General features: G+C 44.9%; 2 protein-coding genes and 1 non-coding gene across 3 annotated transcripts; all 3 read right to left on the reverse strand.

Annotated features, from left to right (window-relative positions):
* Nucleotides 1-816: 816 nt before the first annotated feature.
* Nucleotides 817-12,047, reverse strand: fbxw10 (F-box and WD repeat domain containing 10). Its single transcript, XM_062526992.1, has 15 exons — nt 11,451-12,047; nt 11,075-11,266; nt 10,602-10,817; nt 9,285-9,412; nt 9,005-9,118; nt 8,654-8,760; nt 7,987-8,190; nt 7,485-7,606; nt 6,256-6,407; nt 5,831-5,973; nt 5,417-5,575; nt 4,405-4,688; nt 3,982-4,170; nt 1,616-2,277; nt 817-1,299 (listed from the first exon to the last, which is right to left on the reverse strand). The coding sequence occupies exons 1-15, from the start codon at nt 11,974-11,976 to the stop codon at nt 817-819; spliced, it is 3,681 nt and encodes a 1,226-aa protein (XP_062382976.1). The 5' UTR covers nt 11,977-12,047.
* A 311-nt stretch (nt 12,048-12,358) lies between these two features.
* On the reverse strand, nt 12,359-12,429 carry trnag-ccc (transfer RNA glycine (anticodon CCC)). The gene has a single exon. It is a non-coding gene; the product is annotated as a tRNA-Gly (tRNA).
* A 351-nt stretch (nt 12,430-12,780) lies between these two features.
* On the reverse strand, nt 12,781-20,069 carry LOC134070089 (cytochrome P450 2F2-like). Its single transcript, XM_062526303.1, has 9 exons — nt 19,721-20,069; nt 18,003-18,165; nt 17,624-17,776; nt 17,219-17,379; nt 16,889-17,062; nt 16,644-16,782; nt 15,043-15,230; nt 14,555-14,696; nt 12,781-14,398 (listed from the first exon to the last, which is right to left on the reverse strand). The coding sequence occupies exons 1-9, from the start codon at nt 19,880-19,882 to the stop codon at nt 14,208-14,210; spliced, it is 1,473 nt and encodes a 490-aa protein (XP_062382287.1). The 5' UTR covers nt 19,883-20,069; the 3' UTR covers nt 12,781-14,207.
* Between the last annotated feature and the right edge of the window lie 335 nt (nt 20,070-20,404).

Raw genomic sequence — 20,404 nt, forward strand, 5'->3', positions numbered from 1 at the left:
CTTGCAAGCCTTTTATTTTAACATGAAGTAGTTTGAGATTTTCAAATAAAGAAAACATCATAGATTGTACATTTTAAAACTTGCAGCTGATAGTGAATGTGTCCTTCATAGGGAATTCATGGTGTTCTCCTGCCACCTAGTGGTTAAAGCCCATAGCTTACACTGCACATGCAATAAAGAGTCACTTTATCCAGTAACAGAATATACATTTTAATTCATTTCATTCTAAAATATATAGTATTACAATGTAAAAAAAATAATTTGATTAAGATCAGTTCAGTTCCAGAGAGTCTGACAAGCAAGCAAGTCAACCAGTAATAGTTACAAACACATGGTGGTGCATCAACATCAACGGAGAAAGTACTGTAACTGCAGCATAACCTGACAAGTAGCACAACATACAATCTGTCTGATAAATGTGTGATAAACTGATTTATTCATTGCTGTTGATTTTAAAGAAAATTATTATTAGAAAATGTCAAGGCTCAAAGATCAAAGGAACATCTGTCCTGAAACTCAACTAGCAAATATACAAAAGGTTTGACTTCGGTTGGTTGAGTTGGAGGTCTGGGCTGGAACACAGATGCTTTGTTTGTGCATGACTGTGTGTGTGTGTGTGTGTGTGTGTGTGTGTGTGTGTGTGTGTGTGTGTGTGTCTGCGTGTGTGAGCCACAATAAGCTTAACTCTCACACACACTCCAGTATCTCTCGGTGTGTCTCACCACCTCTCCTCCTCTCATTTCCCATCATCCCTCTCTCTGCGTACCGTACCACACACACACACACACACACACACACACACCCTCCTCCTCCTCTTCAGATGTAAACGTCCGGCCCCAGCTCTGGAGCGTACACCTGGTCCTCCTTGGTGAAGTCCTCGTGGGGCAGCCCCTTCACCCTGACCCTCCACACGGTCATCTTCCTGCGCCGCGGGTCGTGCCCGGCGGGGTGGAGCCTCTGGGCCTCGGCCCGGGCGCGGGCGTACTCGCGCCACGCCCGCTGCGTCTCCTGGCGCACGTACGCCGCCAGCTGCGTGTCGGTGCGCAGCCGGAAGTCGGCGTGCTCGCGGAACGGGTCCAGGGGGTTGTGGGGGGCGGCGACGATGACGGGCGAGGCGGGCGGCGCCTCGAACTCCACGTGGCGGACGGAGGGGCGCTTGGCGGAGCGGGAGGAGGAGGAGGGGGGGGCGGTGGGGGGGGAGCGCAGGGGCGTGTGGTGGGGCGGAGGAGGGTGGCGGTGGGGGGGACGAGGAGGGCTGCTGGGGTCCCCCTGATCCAGAGGAGTACTGGGGGTCATCACCTGGGGGTGGAGGTGGACAGAGTATGGACCAGAGAGAGAGACACAAACTTATATTTACAAAATAGTTCACACACTCTGACACACAAATACAAACACTTGCCATCTATTTGTTAATAGGTCTTTCTGGATTTGCTTTCTGAGGGGTTTTTGTCCCATTTTGCTCCCGTAGAAAGAAATTGCTTGTCTCTATGTCTCTGTCTTGCTATCATCTAAGGTGCATTCAAATTTGGCAAACAGTGGCTAACGTTCGTGGTGAACATGTTTTCTTTGAACAGTTAAATTTGAGCGATTGGTAATAAAGGATCTTTGGCCTTACCTTACGAGCGGCGGCCCCTGCTGTGCCAGCGGTCTGGGGTCTCTTGCGTTGATGCGGAGTGCAGCTGTGACCCCTGAACTCTGACCTCGCCCGTACAGGTGAGGTCGCACACGAGCGCGCCTGCTTGCTCCGTTCCTGGCAGCACCCCGTCCCCCAGCCGGATCTCGGGACTGGGCTTGTGTTTGGGCTCGGTTCCGAGGCCAGGCGCATCAGAGGGGTGTAGACGACGTTGGAGTGCGTGTAGAGGGACGGCTGGGGCAGCTTGGGGGTGTCAGGCTGCACGCGTCCCTCCACAAGCGGCGGAGGCGGAGAAGACGGGGCCTTGTACCCCAACCGGAGCCCTCCGTGCCTGGACGGAGAGGCCGTGGACAGCGGGGGAGCGGTGTCGGGGCGGCGGCAGAGGTCATCTCTGGGGGGCGATGGTGGTGGCAGCGGCGGCGGTGGTGGGGGTGGCTTGGAGCCCCAGGCGTCGCGGACGCGGGCGTTGCTCTCCATGTTGGCGCGGAGCGGCTCGGCCAGGGGGCACAGCTGCGAGGACGAGCCCAGCGTCAGCAGCATGCGCTCGGGCGTCACGGGCCGGTGAGATCCGCGCGTCTGGACGCGACGCAGCAGAGCCTTCTCACTGCGGCTCAGCTCGGAAATAGTCAAACTCCGCTCTCGACCTGCGGGAACACAAACAGACTTGAGTTAAAGCAACACTAAAGCACTTTTTCCTCTGTTGCACGCAAGCTATTGGTTCATGCAGCAAATAACGATGTCCACAGAGAAGGTAGAATAGCAAGGTAGAGTATGCTGCATGATTTTATGAAAATATGATTTATTGTGACATCGTTGCAAGTCAAATTTGTAGTTTCTTATGTCTCATTCCATCGAACTACAGATACGCTACCTGATCTGGTAAAGTTACTGTACATAGTGCGGTTATAGTCGATAGAGGGCCGTGAAATGAATGCAGAAGTGCCGTTCACCCTGTTATAAGTTGATGAATCGCTAATTTGATTTTGGAAACATTATTTTAAGGTACGAAAAACTCTTTAGTGTTGGTTTAAATGATAATGATTTAACAACCCATAGCCCTAGCCCAAGCCGTGAGAATAGAATGTTTTCACTGTTGCTCAGCTCCACGCTTGTCAGTTTCGCTCTTGGCTGACCACAGGACAGCCGTTAATAATGAACTTGAACCACATTCACATTTACATAATGTTCCTCGAGCTGACACTTTTAATCAGAGCAATTTATGAGTGAGGAATAACCTAACATTCAAGCTACAGGGTAGACCTAATCCAAACCTAGACCAAACCATACACAAACCTAGACCAAACCTAATCCAAACCTAGACCAAACCTAATCCAAACCTAGACCAAACCCAACCCAAACCTGACCCAAAACGAATCCAAATGTATCCGAGTTTAGCCCAGACCTATCCCAAACTTGACTCCAACCTGTCAGCAGTAAGACCATTCTGCCATAGCAGAGCCTTCTTGCTTCCCCAGGCCCTGCTCTACAGGTACATCAAGCTACATGTCTTTAACAACTAATGTGTTCCTCAACATAATTCCCCTGAACCTATGCTACACTAAAATGATACACCAGTAGTACACTGTTATAACGAGAGACCTAATGCTGTGTTTCTAGGTTCAGCTTGTTTTCATCCTCGTTCATTTCTCTCCTATAGTAAACTCTGAAAACAAAGGTGTCAGTAGCAGACGCCAAAGTGGCATGGACATTCAGTGGGTCTGAAATTCAAACCTGGGCCGCCCATTGGTCAGGCAACCTTATGTTACCCGTAATTTCCTGACTATTAACAGTGGCTTATAAATTGATTTTGCAAAATTTCTTCAACTATGAGGTTAATACAGGGGGCCAGTTAAGATGGTGTTAATATGGTTTTGTTTCTTTTCACTTGCATAAAACACTGTCATGCGGCTTACATGCAGGAAACTACTGTATGTTATATGTTATATGTACTATATGTATGAGGCTGTGACGTTAACATCAAATGCTATCTTTTTGTGGAACGTAAATGATTATGTGAGAACAGAGGGTTAAAGCGGAGCGAGAGGCGCAAACGTTTGATCATTTCTGCGCTCTGTCTTCACAAAGGGGAGGGGGGCTAAATCCCCCTTTCAGCAGACCTGTTAACATTCGAACTGAACTGCTTCCCAATCTGACTGAGATCGATATCCCACTATGACGTCTTTGCGACACGCCTCTTTAAGCAGACAGCAACTGTTCGAATTTTTCTTCCATAGAGATGCATTATGTTGCTCTATCTTGTCAGTAATGAAGGTAAGAATAAGTAATAAGAAGGTAAGGATCTTTGGTGAGAATATCCTTAAAGGAGAATAAAGACTCTATGTATCTACCCAGGTCACTGGTGGCGGTGCTGGGCGCATGACTGGCGCTGTGGGCAGTGGGTGCGTGCCCGCTGGAGGAGGACAGGGCGGACGAGCCCTTGTGCATGAACTCCGGCTGCAGGTCGATGTAGGCGCGGTTGTGCCGGTAAGGCTGCCGGGGGCTCCACGCAACCGACCTCATCCACTCCTGCTGGGCCTCTGTGGGAACACACACACACACGCACACGCACACGCACACGCACACGCACACGCACACGCACACGCACACACACACACACACACACACACATTAATCAATTAAGTGTTTAGTTGAATAATTCATCAATGAATGGTGACTAGGGACTAGTGACTTGTGACTTGTGACTTGTGACTAGTGACCAGTGACCAGTGACCAGTGAAGGAAGGAGGAGCGTGACTGCGAGAGGGCCTCACCCCTGGCGTGGGTCATACTCAGTGCGGACAGGCTGCGCGCGTGGTGAGAGAAGGCCTCGCTGCCCTGGTCGGCGAGCGGGAAGAGCTTGTGACTGGACGAACCGATGACCGCCATGCGCTCGGCCCTCACATACGAGTCGCCGTGCTTGCGGAGGCCCGACTCGCCCTCCTCGGCGAAACCGCCAAAGTCCTCCTGCGCCTCGCACTCGGACGACGACGTGTAGTCCCAGCGCACCTTGGCGAACTGGAGAAGGAATATCCCGGTGTCCGTGTCCACCACCATGCTGAGATGAGGTCAAAGTTCAAGGGTAAAAAGGTTAAAAACATTACACAACGCAACTGAAATATCTTGTAATTACCCAACACCTAATGAATGCAGGGAGGTGGCACTATGTCACAAAGCAGACTATAGCCGGCAGTTCAAAGCAATTATATTCAAATGTATTAATTTGCTTTTTCCGAAGCAACTTATGTCAATTATATTACAAGGGCATTGCTACATTGTCTCTGGAGCAACATGAAGTTAAGTGCCTTGCTCAAGGGCACAGCAGTGGAAGCCGGGAATTGAACCCACAACTTTGCTGGCTACTGCATGTTAGCCCAGCTCCTTAACTACTATGCTACCACCGCCGACACATGCACATATTATATCTAGTGTGCAATGAGATGAGAAACTTTACACACTATCACAAAATATCTGTGTCAAAATAACTGACCCTACCTCATGAGATCAACAATGTAAAGAATGACCAACAAATGAATAACCTCTACAATACATAATACAATACATAATACCATATACAGCATACACGACAGAGGTCAAACGTGTGTTTTGTGTGTGCCTTAAATATGATGCACTATTAGGGGTCATTTGGGTCGCTGTTTGGATCGTTTGGGTCATTGTTTGGATTATTTGGGTCGTTGTTTGGGTTATTTGGATCATTTGGGTCATTGTTTGGGTTATTTGGGTAGTTGTTTGGGTTGTTTGGGTTGATTGGGTTGTATGACTCACTTGTTTTCGGCCACATGTATGGAGTGGACTGGGCTGTTGTGACCACAGGCCTTGATCACTTTGAGGCAGTCTCCTGTGACAAAGTTAAAGATCCGGATCTTTCCGTCCAGACAGCCGGTGATCGCCCGCAGGTACTGACACGTCAGCGACAAAACCTCCCTGTTTCATTTTCACACACACACACACAGACACACACACACACACACACACACACACACACACACACACACACACTTTGCAGTTTTAAAAGGCAAAATGTACATTTCTATAGCACAGCAGACAGAGAGAGAGGGAGAGAGAAAGAAATTGAGAGAGAGAGAGCGAGAGACAGGCAGTGAGCCTAAAAGTCAAATCCAAAAGGTTAAAAAGGCCTCACATCTTGTCTACTTAAGTCTACTTAACACAGGGACTCACATCGGGTGGCTGTAGGTCATGAGACACTTCTTGAAGTCGGGGTTGGCGCTCCAGGCCATGGCCTCTCCATCTGAACCGCCGGACAGGATGTGCCACTCGTTCAAGTAGAGGCACCCGACTGGACCCTTATGGGCCTCCATCACCTAGCGCACAAAAGGAGACACAACACAACACAATAAAACACAACACGCTTTATGGGAGTCTACACACAACCACAATAAAAAAAAAACGCAACACACACACATTCACACACAGAATACAACATACAAAGGGGAGAAAGAGCATGGGGTATTCCAAGTACGGTGTTTAGTGACAACCTATGACTTTGGGTCGATGCAAATTGAACAATCCATGATTCTGATTCTGATTCTGGTTCTGATAATTGTGCTCCTGGTCAGCTCGCCAATTTGCAGTGGACCACTCACCTTGAGAAGGGAGGACGTCTCCAGACTCCACAGCTTGACGAAGCCTCCGGCACAGCTGCTCAGAACGCAGGACTTGTCCATCTTCACGCACAGGACGGGCTGGTTGTGCTTGAACCTCAGCGAATCGTCACACTTGCCCGACAAATTCCACACTGGTCAGAGCAGGTAACACGAGGTATTTATTGATAATGAATCAAAATTAAAATCACATTTTAGTTAATAATTCAAAAATGTTTGATTTTCATGTGCACACATATACTATGACCTGCAAAGGGATGAACACACACACACACACACACACACACACACACACACACACACACACACACATGTAAAATGCAAAACCACAATAGCAAAATCACCACCACTATTTATAGTTGATTGTTTATATTTGATTTCACTGCCTGTCTTAATACTAACATACAACAACATAACAACATACAGTACAGTACTTTGCTTTAAGTGCAGTCAGTCCCCAAGAGAGCTGTGTGCTTGAGACGCCACAAGCTGACAGGAACCTGTATTACATTCAAGAAGCACACTTGTGTCTCTTGTGGTCTGGAACGTTGTTTTATTTTGACAAAATATCATTGTGGTCTGTACCTCATCGTTTCAGAGTTTCATTACCCATGTTACAACTGGTAAGTCTGGCAGTGGTTGCTAGCCACGAAAACAGTGCACTCTCTTATGAAACAGGCAAAACAAATACTATTCTGGTAGCTTGGGTGAACCCAGACGAACCTGTCAGCAGATCTGAATTTCGTCTGGTTTCGTCCTAAGGTTCATTTGGGTTCATCCTACTGATCTGGATAATTTCTCTCAAACACATAATCTCATTTGGACAGGGGGTGAGAGGTACTGGAACTCCAAAATGAGACGTAGACCACAAGAGTTTTGAATAGGACTCAAGATCCTTACATCATACAGATGCATACATCCTACACTTAGATAATTTAATCAAAACCCATACATGAACTAGATTTCTGCTCTACTTGTTAACTAGTGAACCAGGAAGTTCCCCTGACGTGAGAGAGAGGGAGTGGGAGAGAGGGAAAGAGAAAGAGATAGATAGATAGATAGATATATAGATAGATAGATAGATACACACACACACACACACATTTGTTTGTAGATAGATAGATAGATCGACAGAGAGAGAGAGAGAGAGAGAGAGTAAAAAGAGAGAGAAGCTGACTGTGTTTTTTCCCCTGGCAGATGAGACGTCTGACCTTTGACCCTTCCGTCCTTGGACCCAGACACCAGTTTGTCTCCGTGCAGGTCCAGGCAGTTGATGGTGCCCTTGTGACCTCGGAAGAGCGTGGTGCAGGTGCCTGTCTTCAGATTCCAGCACCTGGCGAATAGAAAACAGGAAAACAGTGCTGCTTTATTTTGGTGCTGTTGCAGCAGTATATGTGCTTTTTTACCTTTTACTTTTTAATTTACCAACAAATTATGGTGACCGCACGCACGCACGCACGCACACACACACACAAACACATTTAGACAACATAAATCATCAATCAATGATTGTACATCCCAATTATATTTGCAGTTCTCTCTTTCCATCTTTGCATAAAAGGGCAGCCGGCTCCAAGAGCAGAGCATACTGCCAAATGTAATATTACGCAGTAGTAAATACAAACTATTTCTTACATAAAGTGGTCCTGACTGAACCAGCATATTTTTTAAACAGAGTCAGCTGAGGCTGGGTAATTGCGGCTGGGTGCGGACCTGATGCTGAGGTCATATCCTGCGCTGAAGACGAGGCCGCGATCCTCACAGAGCAGCACGGCGCGGATGCTGCCGGCGTGGCCGTGCATGGTCGGGGGCACCTCCTTATGCGCCAGCACATCCACCAGCCGCACCACGCGGTCCTTGGAGCCCGTCACCACCAGCTGCCCGCCACCGTAGTGCGTCACCCGCGACGGGTCTTCCCTGCCAGCCAAGTAAAGTTAAATCGGTATTATTATTATTATTATTATTATTATTATTATTATTATTATCGGTATTTAGCAGACAATTAATTGTACAGTCACATGGATTCACAATGGCAGATTCACGCTGCAATGCTACTGACACTCAACCAGGAAAAAAGAGATACAATATATAATATATAATTTATCATAATACTAATAATATTCTGAAAATAGTAATGATATAGAATAAATATAAAGTGACTGAAATGCATCATTTTTGTTTGTTTTTGTTTTTGTTTTTCTTTGTGCAGTTACCTGGAGAAAAACATCTCTAACAGATCTTTATCAAATGACACCTGAGGAGCAGCATGCGTAGGAACAGTGACGTCGCGCTTTAGATCGTTGTAGACGAAAGCGTCCGCTAGAAGGCATAATGTCAATGTAAAGGCAGCGGGAGCTGGACTGCAGAGGGCATGACTGACCTGCTGTGCAGCAGAATCATGTTGTACGCTCCGCAGAAGACATTGCGCTCCTCCATGGTCACGGTTTTGGTAATGACCCCAGTGTAGGTGGCCTCGAACGCCCGGTCCTGCAGATTAATACGTTTAGACACACTCCGCTGAATCAGTCTATCTCCACTGGTGATCGGGTCACCAGTAGTGTTTGTATTAAAACGATGAACAGAATTCCACCGCTGTGTTTGACTGTCGCATTGCCGGCCGTGTGTGACGGCCTTAAAGAACACCCAGAGCATAGGATAGCAGCACACACACACACTTAACCTGCACCGAGTCTTGTTGTTCTCTCGCATCTTAATTCTTAGCTACATTTACCTTCCTACTTCGTGAGGACAGGTCGCCATGGTACATGAACTTCTCATCGTCTCGAACGGCAACCAGCACGTCCTGGAACCTGGCAAAGGCAGGATTGACGGCCTTGGCTTTCCCCTGAGTGGGCACACAGAGAAATACAGAGGTAACTCTTGGTGGGTGGGTGTGTGTGTGTGTGTGTGTGTGTGTGTGTGTGTGTGTGTGTGTGTGCGCTATTTTGTAATACGAGATCAGATGTGTTTCTCTCTAATACAATAAGAATGTGGGCCCTTGTTCAACATACCTGCAGAGACATGGCCTTCTTCTCCAGCAGCCTTTTCACACGGCCTTCGTGCTGAACCTCTAAAGCCAGGTACTGCCAGTGTTGGGACACATTGAGACAGCTGCGGAGGGAGGCGCTATCCAGAAGGCCTGTGGGAGACCACAACATCCACCCTTACATCATACTGGGTTCAGCCCACCGCCATCTTTGGCTGGGTTCTATTGTTTTCTTTTTTTTTGCTATTAAAAAAAAAAGCACCAACAGTATTCGGCTCCAGCTAACAGTTAACAGCTTGGGTATCAAATTGAACTTTCAGCCTGGTGCTAAAGAGTTCCATTACTGTGTCATGGCAACCATGATGTAATAACAGTGTAAAATTCCAAGATTCAGTTTCACTATGAGCCTCTTCACCAAAGATTCTAGAATGCAAGATAGACTGGCCATAGCAAGGTAGAGAGTACATTTTTACAGTGTATTGAGGAATATTCCCCAAATTAGGGGAATTATAGCAAACGGCTGACTTTCCCAATACAGAATGATTCACTATTCAATGAAGGTGTGCTCCACTACGCTTAATCTTGATAAGGCTAGGATCATGTTTTATTTTCTTCTTCTCTAGTGACTTCAACACAATGAAGCCTTTAGTGATGGAGGACACACTCATGCATGTAGGTGGACGCTCCACTTGTGACCTGGATAACAGACTACTTTGTCTTTTGGAGGTTATTACTGTACGAGTGACTGTTGCCGTCAACACAAGTCTTTGTGCTCCCACTCTGTGTCACTATCTCCATGGTGACCTGCCCAGGTTGCTCTGCAGAGTGATGACAGTTAAAGCTCCTGGGAACAGGCAGTGCAGTCCTGTTTTTTTTATTTTTTTTCTCTGTTGATAATATCAAACTTTCCATTTAAAACTCTTGATTAGTGCAACACTGTGGCATACACAAACACAGTCTTGACTCTTGATCCATGAAAATGTACTGTATGTGCATGCACACACACACGCACGCACACACACACGCACACACGCACGCACGCACGCACGCACGCACGCACGCACGCACGCACGCACACACACACACACACACACACACACACACACACACACACACACACACACACACACACACACACACACACACACACACACACACACACACACACACACACACACACACAGGCATACACACACACACACACAAAAACAGATGCAGACAGACACATAGATACGGTAGATAGATACAGTATATAGTAAGTAGATGGATAGGTAGATAGATGTAAAAAGACAGACAGTCAGAAAGAGAGCAAGAGAGCGAGAGAGAGAGAGAAAATGTGTACCCAGAATCCTCTTGGTGATGTGAACAGGAAGCTGACGGATGAAGTCGCGGTGGCGGCCGACTCCAGAGAAGGACCGCGAGGACTTTGGCACGACGGTGAGGGCAGGGTCATCTGAGTAGGCAGAGTCAGTATCGCTGGCATCTCTCTCGTCACATCCAGACGTAGCGCTCCCATATCTGGCATAGCTGCTCTCCTTATGTGCACCATCACTCACTGCTGTTTGTGTGGGTTGGCAAAACACACACACACACACACGGATGACAGGGAAATTAATCCACACACACTCACTCACTCACTCACTGACCGAAGCAAACCACAACATCAGCACAAAAGTATTCAAAATAGTAAACAAAAACAAAATGGCATTCAGCTAAGACACGTTTCATGATCATGGACATCCAGGGTTAAGAGTGAACACACAACCATCCCCCTGACCTCATACCGCCCCCCCAAGCACTGCTGTATCAGCTTACTGGTGAGAGAGCCACAGCCTGTGTCCACTGTCGTCTCCATTACGTCATCGGCCTGGCATTGGGATGGGAGATCCACAGCCCCATACACTGAGCTGGCACAAATAAGCAGCTCCAAGTCCGGATTCCCATCTGAGCTGAATGAATAATGTGATTCTGGTATCGAAGCGATCTCATCCTCTGTGCCACCCAAAGCTGTTAGAATGTAGTAAATAGGCCTATAGGTGAGGATCAGTGTAAAATTAACTAAAATCTATTAGGCTAAGCCAAAACTAAATGGATTAGGCATAATAATAACATCATAACAACATAACTTTAGCAAACAGCACATTTTACAGGTTAGGCTTAGGTCTATAATAATCACATATTTCACCCTCACCTGATCTTAATGGGTTTCTTTTTTCTCTAACTAGCAGAACATGAACCAGGTTTCCAAGGATGTGGAGGAGTTCTGTGTCGCACAGAGCCAAAATTCCCATAAGGTAGTTCGATTTGGTCCAGTTCGAGCTGTGACTGAACCAGTCCCATGTCTGTCTGATCGCATCTTTCAGTATCTTGGGGTCCAGAGCTCGATTTGAACTGCAGTGGGATGCGTCTCCAGACAGACCTGGTTTTAATCGGGACCGTGCGTAAGTGAAGTCCTTCCCCATTGTTACTTCCAAGACATTTCTGACGTTTTCAAGAAGGCCTATGCCAGAGTTTTCACAGCGAGCAAGAACACCAGAGAGAAACTTCCTTTTCGTCAATTCCCCTGCTTTTAAAAACCAGTAACTTGTCTGCAAGAGTTTTGAAGAAAGCACACAAGACTGACACTCTCCACAGCTAAGCCCCGAATCTTCATCTTTGCAGCGCCATTGACAGTCAGCCATAAACTCGGTCTTGCCCGTAGCCTCCAAATTCCTCATTATTATGCGACGTGAGATGTAACTACTGTTGACTGTTTCAACTGAATTAAATAACAAAACCACAGCTTCGGGAGTAAATGTACGCGGCACAAGTTATAGATTTGCAAGTATTTGTTGTTGAGTCTACGCACGACGTCGACAGCTTTTGGGAGAAAGTTCTTGGTTGGAAATCTTTCACTTCCTTGATAGTGTTCCTTCGTTGCTATGCAACAAGTCGCCTCATCAACATGAAAGGTGGGAGAGCACAATGCGCGACTTCAGCTGAGCCTTTAAACTTTCGAGTTGGCTGCGGCAATTTCAAGAACTTCCCAAGCGTAACGACACAGTCACAGATTGACACAGTTTACGACAATGCTATACATTTAATTTGATTAAAACCATGTGCGCCGCCCGGGAATCGAACCCGGGTCGCAAGAATGGGAATCTTGCATGATACCACTACACCAGCGGCGCTGTGACACAGCATCAAGCAAATCTAGTTTACTATTGTTTGCCTAAATTAACAAGACAATAGGCTGATAGAATAGATAGAATGATAGTCCTCGCTACACTAATGATAGCCTATTAAGATTTCTCATGTTGTGGTTATAGGCTATGTCTATGATATAGTTCTATCTATTTAGCAGATGCCTTTGTACAAAGTGACGTAGGCCTACAAATAAATTAATTAATAGAACAGTGAACAATTTCAAAAAGTTGGTCAAACTATAGTAGGGAGAATAGGAATATAAAAAATAAACAACCTCAATTCAAGCAATTAGTAATGAAAATAAATAATGAGCAGGCCTATAGGAGGATAACAAATAGCCTAAACAATAAAGTAATTTATTCATATAATAACAATAACTATGGTAAAGATACATTAAGGAGAATAGCAGTAGTACAACAACAACATCAATTCAATCAATGGCCTATAATGAAACAACAATGTCAGTTCAATCAATGGCCTAATGAAAACAATACTTGCCTATATTATGCAAACCATAATCCATAAGAAGCACAGACTAAGTGCATATTGAATAAATCAGATATGCCTTAAGACCCCTCTTGAAAGATCCAAAACTATTGTCATGTGACTGTAATAGGTTTGTTTACTGCCACATGCAGGCAAGGGGAGTTGGGGTAGCTATGCACTCTTTTAAATAACTCAGGTGAACCTCATACAAGGTCAAAGTTGGGTTAGCGGCACAGAATTCATTTGAGCTGCACAGCTTTCTTTTGGCACTATGCCAACTGCCTCCATTTTAATGCACATAGGCTACTTAATCTAGTAGGCTTTTGGCCTGTAAAAACAGTAATCTATCTAAATACCCACTACACTACCATCTAATTAGAACACAATTTCTTTCAAACGTAACAAACAATAGAACTTAAACATTTAAAGGGCATCCAATTATTTCAGTCTCTTAACATTTTTCTGTCAATAATAGCCTATAGACTAAGTGAAATATCTTGATATAAAGTTCACAGGTTATAGCCTACAACCAAAGGAAAAGATTATTAATAACGTGTGAAGTCATCAAAATAATTGATGTATTTTTTAGTTATCCTTTATTTACTTAGACATATCAAATTGATCAGCCTATTTATGAACCCTCACAACATGTTTGCTTGAACTTACAGCTAAACTGTGTGTCACTATACAATGAACTGCAGTTCAAAAGAGTAAATTTGCTATCTTGTCCTCAATGAAACATAGGCTACTCCAGCGAGGGACAGTGTGTCTGTCTGTGTGTATTTATATGTGTGTGTGTGTGTGTGTGTGTGTGTGTGTGTCTATCTTTGGATGAATGTGTCTAAGCCCTGATACAGACAATTGTTTTGATGTGAGCCTTACAGTAGGCCTTCATACCTTATTTTTATGTGTACTATGTGTAATGTCTAGAGGGGGTGATATTTATCAATATCAATAAATAAGACCCACAATCATAAAAATAACATTTTGATGAAGTTTAAAAAACAAAAAAAAATGAAAATAAAAATAATAATAAAAAAAGATAAGTATGACACAAGTGAGAGTGGCATACAAAAATAAGTCCCTGTAGTACAAAATGCTTTGCAAGTGAGAGTGGTATTAGTTAAGGGTACCCTCATGGCTGTGATTTACCCACAGATTTGTTAAGAAAACAAATGAGTGCGAAGAAAAAAGACAGCCAATGAAAAAGGTATTTGTTCCATCTGAAAATGTCAGCGATCAGTATTGTAGACATCAAAAAAGAAAACGCCAGACATTAGTTTCTGTCCTCTCTCAGGTGGACAGCAACGTGGAACGGTTTGGGTGCCTGAGTGCCTCCAAACACCATGCTGTAGTCAGGAACTCCCCTTTCTTCTGGCCAGACCAATCGGAAGCGACGAAGCAACGTGACCAGGATGAGGAAGAGTTCCATGCGAGCAAGCCCCTCCCCCAGACACATACGGGAACCTGAGACAATCAGATTTGTCCTTATAAACACCAGCAGTGACAATACAGACATACAGATGACTTATGATTTATGTTAACATTTTAACACATTGTAATGCTCGTAATTTAGTCCAGTCATTCTGTTGATTATAAAGTCCATCATCAAGGCACATGTACCTGCAGAGAAGGGCATGAAGGCGTCAGGTTTGACAAACTCCCCCCTCTCGTTCAGGAAGTTCTCAGGGTTGAAGTCATGAGGGGACTTCCACTGACCCTCCTCATGTAGCGCTGAGGACAGGAAAGGAATGACCACCGTACCCTGGAGAGGTGGAGACAGAACACAAAACAAGAGTCAGATTTAAGGTTCTCTGTGTGGTTCTTTTAGTTAAAACCACTGACTAGAAAGGATCGAAAACAGGCAGCAGAATGTGAACAACTATTTTGATGTAATGTCAAAATCACCATGCACTGTATTACCCAGATATTCACTAAAGTTAGCATGCTATCCAGTTAGCACTGGCCCTCTTGAAATACCACTTTGCACCACATGGTGGTGCTCTATTAAAGTTATTATAGTTCAGTTGCATACAATACAACCACAATACAGTGCACTGGAAGAGTGCCTAGGCTTTAATGTCAACAAGTCAACCAAGTTATAGTCTTACCTTGGGAATATTGTACCCCTGGATGTGTGTGTCTGTGGTTGTGGTGTGAAACATGCTGAGGGGAACCGTATCAGCTAGCCTCTGGGCTTCATGGATCATGGCCTGGACGTAGGGCATGGACAGGCGATCCTCAAAGCACACCTGCTCACGAGAGCCCAGCACTTCCTCAATCTCCTGGTAGCAGCGCTCTGAGTGAAGGTATTGGTAGACAGACAGACAGACACGCACACACGCACACACACACACACACACACACAAACTTAACATCCTGTGAAGCAGTGGATACACACACAGTCATGATTTCCATGATTCTAACCTTATGTTGATTTGTATTCATTGTGGAATAGAAATCAACTGTCATTCAATTTTCATTCAATTTACATTTATTGGAATGTGATTTACATTAATTGGAAATGTGAAGTTTACTTGCTCAGCAAAACACTGACAAGAGCTCCACACCTTATTTGGAGGCTCCCCTCTACAGTAATTTCCTGTGTATTAGCCATATTGTGTATAAGCTGCAGGACAGTGTCTTATGCAAGTTAAAATAAACTAAAACCTCCGTGTAATAACCTCATAGCTGAAGAAATTTTGCAAAACCAAAATCAATGTATAAGCTGTGGCTTATAGTTGGGAAATTAGGGTAGACTATCTACAGATGCTCTGATTATACACTTTCTGATGACTCTCTGTTGGCTACAACTTGGTTAGGGGTTTACGGCTCAGTAGACATTAAAAACATGGAACTGGAATTTTCAGCAAGCCATCTGTAAATGTTCTGTTGGTGGACTAAGTAATCTCATACCTCTACATCTGATGTCTAGCATTTGCACAGCATTTAAGTCCGCATGGCATAATCTGTCTGATGGTGCTTTCACACCAACAGCAGTTGGTGCGCACCAAACGATCCATTCGAACCAAAAAGTTCGGTTTGTTTTCGTTGGTGGCTTGACTGACTCCACACCAAATGCCAGACTCAGGTGCGGTCCCTCTGGTGAGAACGCAAACTGGGGTCCAAACCATCGACTGTAGGTCAAAATAGTGAGTCTAAATTGGCGCTTATTTCTACTGGAAGATAAACATTGCTGAAACGTCAATCGGGCCAATTTTTGGTTCGTTTGGTGGTGTGAAAGCGGACCTCACTGGAGTTTATATGCTACATAATAACAATTTCATTGCCTGATGCGGACCAAATAATCGAACTAGTGGTGTGTTGGGCTGGCTGGGGCAGTCGTGGCCTACTGGTTAGGGCGCCGGGCTTGTAACCTGAGGGTTGCCGGTTCGATCCTTGACCAGTCCACGGCTGAAGAGCCCTTGAGGAAGGCACCTAACCCCTCACTGCTCCCCGAGCGCCGCTGGTTGGGCAGGCAGCTCACTGCTCTGGGTTGTGTGATTCACCTCACTGTGTGTTCACTGTGTGCTGTGTGTTCACTGATTCGGTTAAATTGGGTTAAATGCAGAGAAACGAATTTCCGTCACAGGATCAAAAAAGTATATATTCTATTCTACATAATAACAATTTCATTGCCTGATGTGGACCAAATAATCAAACTAGTGGTGTGAAAGCGCCCTGAGGCAATAAGGTAGTCAGAAGCTTGTACCCTGTACGTGTGGGTGGGTCATAAGGTAGAGCGTTGCTGTCCTCAGGGTGTTTGAGGTGGTGTCAGTCCCAGCAATCAGCAGGTCAAACAACATGGCTGCCAGTTGACTATCCTCAAAGGTGGTGCCTTTGTCTGCCCTCTGAAACAAATGCATGCACACACACACACACACACACACAGTAAATGTCCTTTCCATTGCATGATTTTGCCATTAACTGTCTTCTCACATTGTCCCATGAACTTACTTTCTCTAACTCATCCAGGTAGCAGTCGATTAGGTCTCTTGGCTGACCTGAAACCCATGACTCTTTGTGCTCTGCTACCGCATTTTGGATGTGGCCCTGGACATTGTCATGTAATTCAAATGCCCGCTTACAAGGCAAAGGCAAGCTTCTAATGAATGGAGCAATTTCATAAAGCTGCGTGAAGAGAGAAGGAACAATTTTACTGACTGTAAAAAAAAAAACACAACATGTAGTTGCAAACAGTAACAGTGTAGTAACAATTCAATCCCGACAAAAAGAGTATTCAAAGAAACAGTCAAGGCACGAAAAATTGGAAGAATTGGCTCATACTATTGCCCAGGGATCAAAGACCAATTTAGTCAGTTCTTCAATCATGAGAATGAGGTTCTTGAAGTAGGGGTCATCGTAGTCAAACCGAGATCCAAAAATAATGGAACAGATGATGTCAGAGGCAGCAAAGTGGAAGAGATGCTGAGGATCCATAGACTTCCCTGAGAGAGAGAGAGAGAGAGAGAGAGAGAGAGAGAAAGAGAGAGAGACTTCACTCATAAGTGTGTGTGTAATGGGGGGGGCTGGGCAGGCGTACAGTATGTTGTACACAGTATTTACTTGCTGAAACAGATTTTGCACCCTAATGGACAGTATCAGTAGTGTGCATGTTTCAACATTTTACATTATACTGCACCCTGGTGGACAAAAGCTTCCTATTGATTCAGTAAGTTGCATGCTGAGTACCTGCATGCTTCTCCACTTCGGCACAGATGTGTTGGGTCTCTTCTAGAATCTTCTCCTCCATGGAGCGCTTCCCCATCCCAAAGTTCCGCAGCGTGGTCAGAGCGAAGCGCCGGTGCTCTTGCCACTTTGGACCATAATCTGCTAGAACCACACCTAGAACACACACACACACACACACACACACACACACACACACACACACACAACACACACACACACATTGGAAACACACATGATGTTCACTTGTACCAGTGTGTGTGTGTGTGTGTGTGTGTGTGTGTGTGTGTGTGTGTGTGTGTGTGTGTGTGTGTGTGTGTGTGTGTGTGTGTGTATTGGTGTGTGCTTTGGTGTGTGCTTGAGTGTGTGTGTGTTGCCTTGCCTTTGCACTGAGTGATATGGCAAACCATCAGGTGATTTGGTCGTCCAGCAAACTCAGTGGCTTTAGAGACGAGAGCTTCTCTGATGACCTTCTGACTGGCCAACACCACCGCAGGACGGGGACCAAAATACAGACTGTAGACAGGACCATAGCGCTCTGCCAACTACACACACACACACAGAGAGTTTTGAATTATATTCATATACAGTGTAATAGTCGTTGTTAAATTCACCGTCACATTATCACTATTTACTGTAATCAATAGCAGTAATAGCGTAGAATTTAGGATGCAACGTACAGTACTGTATATTGTTATATTATGCCTCTTCTATACTGTGTGATCTCTACTGTTCTATAAAGCCAGTTTGAAGCTACAGTATAACTACAGTATATAGCTAGTTGGGGGACAGCCGTGGCCTACTGGTTAGGGCTTCAAGCTTGCAACCGGAGAGTTGCCAGTTCGATCCCCGACCAGTCCGCAGCTGAAGTGCCCTTGTGCTCCCCGAGCACCGCTGTTGGGCAGGCAGCTCACTGCTCAGGGTTAGTGTGTGCTTCACCTCACTGTGTATTCACTGCGTGCTGTGTGTGTTCACTAATTCACAAATTGGGATAAATGCAGAAACTAAATTTCCCTCACAGGATCAAAAAATACTTATACTTAAAGTGTTGCTGAATTGCAAACTGAGTACCACCAAGGAAGTGTAGAATACAGCGGCCGTCAAGTGGCACTGAAAAATCTGTTGCTGTTTTGGTCTGTCTTTTAACAAGATTATTGTACAATTTTAGTCCTTCCATTTTAGGGTATTGCTTTGTGACTTTCCCTGACAATTCACTGTAAGTTCAGTCAAATACTGTGCACCAAACTGTCTCCATTGTTTGCCATACAGCACGTGAAGTTCAACTGAGTTGATCAGATAATATGAACTCAACTGAACTTGCACAGGGCAAAAACCATGAGGCATTATTCAGTGAATACATGCTGTGCATTCTGTTTGTTTGTAGTGGGGTTGGGCGTACTGTAATTCCCTATAGCTGTTAGGACAATGTTCCTTCAGCTCGGAGGAGGCCTGACTTTTACCACCAATCCCGCCATGAAGAGAGTGTTATGTAATGACTTGCAGCTGAGGTTATGGCCCTTTACGTATTCACATGGACAACAATGAACTCTCACTGAACTTTTGAGTGCAAAGATCCCGGTCATGAGGAGGGCAGCGGACCTTGAACTCTCTCTCAATGATAATAAAAAAAAATAACGGTGCAGGTTTCTAGATAAAATTGTGATTACATGTGTACATGTTCATTTATATACAGTACATGTTGTACTAAACACATAGCAACATGCAAACATATGTTTATTTATGTAATATTTATTACTCATCACTATTGTGCAAGTACAGTTCACATAGAATAATTGGACTGTTCTTGACAAGTTTTTTTCTCAGTATTTTTTTTATACATATACAGTATGGGGCTCAGCCATTCTCCCGTGCACTGTGACTAGAAACATGCCTTGAATAAACCAACACTGACATCATTAGTATTGACTGGAAACATAAATAACATATTGTGATCAGTTTGGTTTTCAAGAAAATAGCTACATCAAGTGTGATGTGACAGATGTTTTGCATAAACACAGAAGTTCAGAAATTCAGGAAAACAAGAAAACTCTGACATGCGTCTGTCTTTGTCTCTTCGTATGCAGGTGCTACTTACAGTACCTTATCCAAAGTCTTTAGTGGCTGTTGTGGATTGATTCCCAGCAGGTTTCCCAGCAGAGGAAGTGCTCTGGGTCCAGGAGGAAAGTTCTTGGGTCTTTGCACCCTGAAGAGGAAGAAGAGGAGGAAGACTCCAAACCACAACAGGAGCACAGAGATCAACATGGTGACTGTATGTGGCTTTGTCTGTTACTGGTGTCTCTGATTTTGTGATTGTGACTCTGTCTCTTTCTCTGTGTGTCTGTGTGTCTGTGTGTGTGTGTGTGTGTGTGTGTGTGTGTGTTTACAACTAGCTTGACTGACATGTGCTCCATAAGGTTGTCAAAGGTAATCGTAGAATGGTGTTGCAGTAAAGGGGAGAGTGGTGAGGGGGGGTTAGGGGGGGGGGGAAATAAGACAGGAAGAGAGGTGAGAGAGAGGGCGAATGTGAGGTAGGGTCTGTGTGCTCGCGTGGCAGATAGAGAGCTTGTGTTAATGATTATTCATTAACACAGATCTCTATGCCCTGCCTCCAGTGTCATTGCAAAAGTGTTGTTCTTCGTTCCTACCCTTTCAAGTATTGAAAACAATCTCTTTATTAAAAATGTTATAATAATAAATACGGTTTTGGTGATTTTCAGTTTTAGTAAAAGTAGAAACGATTTGCTGGTGCACATGTGTGAGGTTTGTGTTCTGCAATTGCTTTTA

The sequence above is a fragment of the Sardina pilchardus genome, chromosome 22 (assembly GCF_963854185.1).
Source record: "Sardina pilchardus chromosome 22, fSarPil1.1, whole genome shotgun sequence".
Classification (NCBI taxonomy): domain Eukaryota; kingdom Metazoa; phylum Chordata; class Actinopteri; order Clupeiformes; family Clupeidae; genus Sardina; species Sardina pilchardus.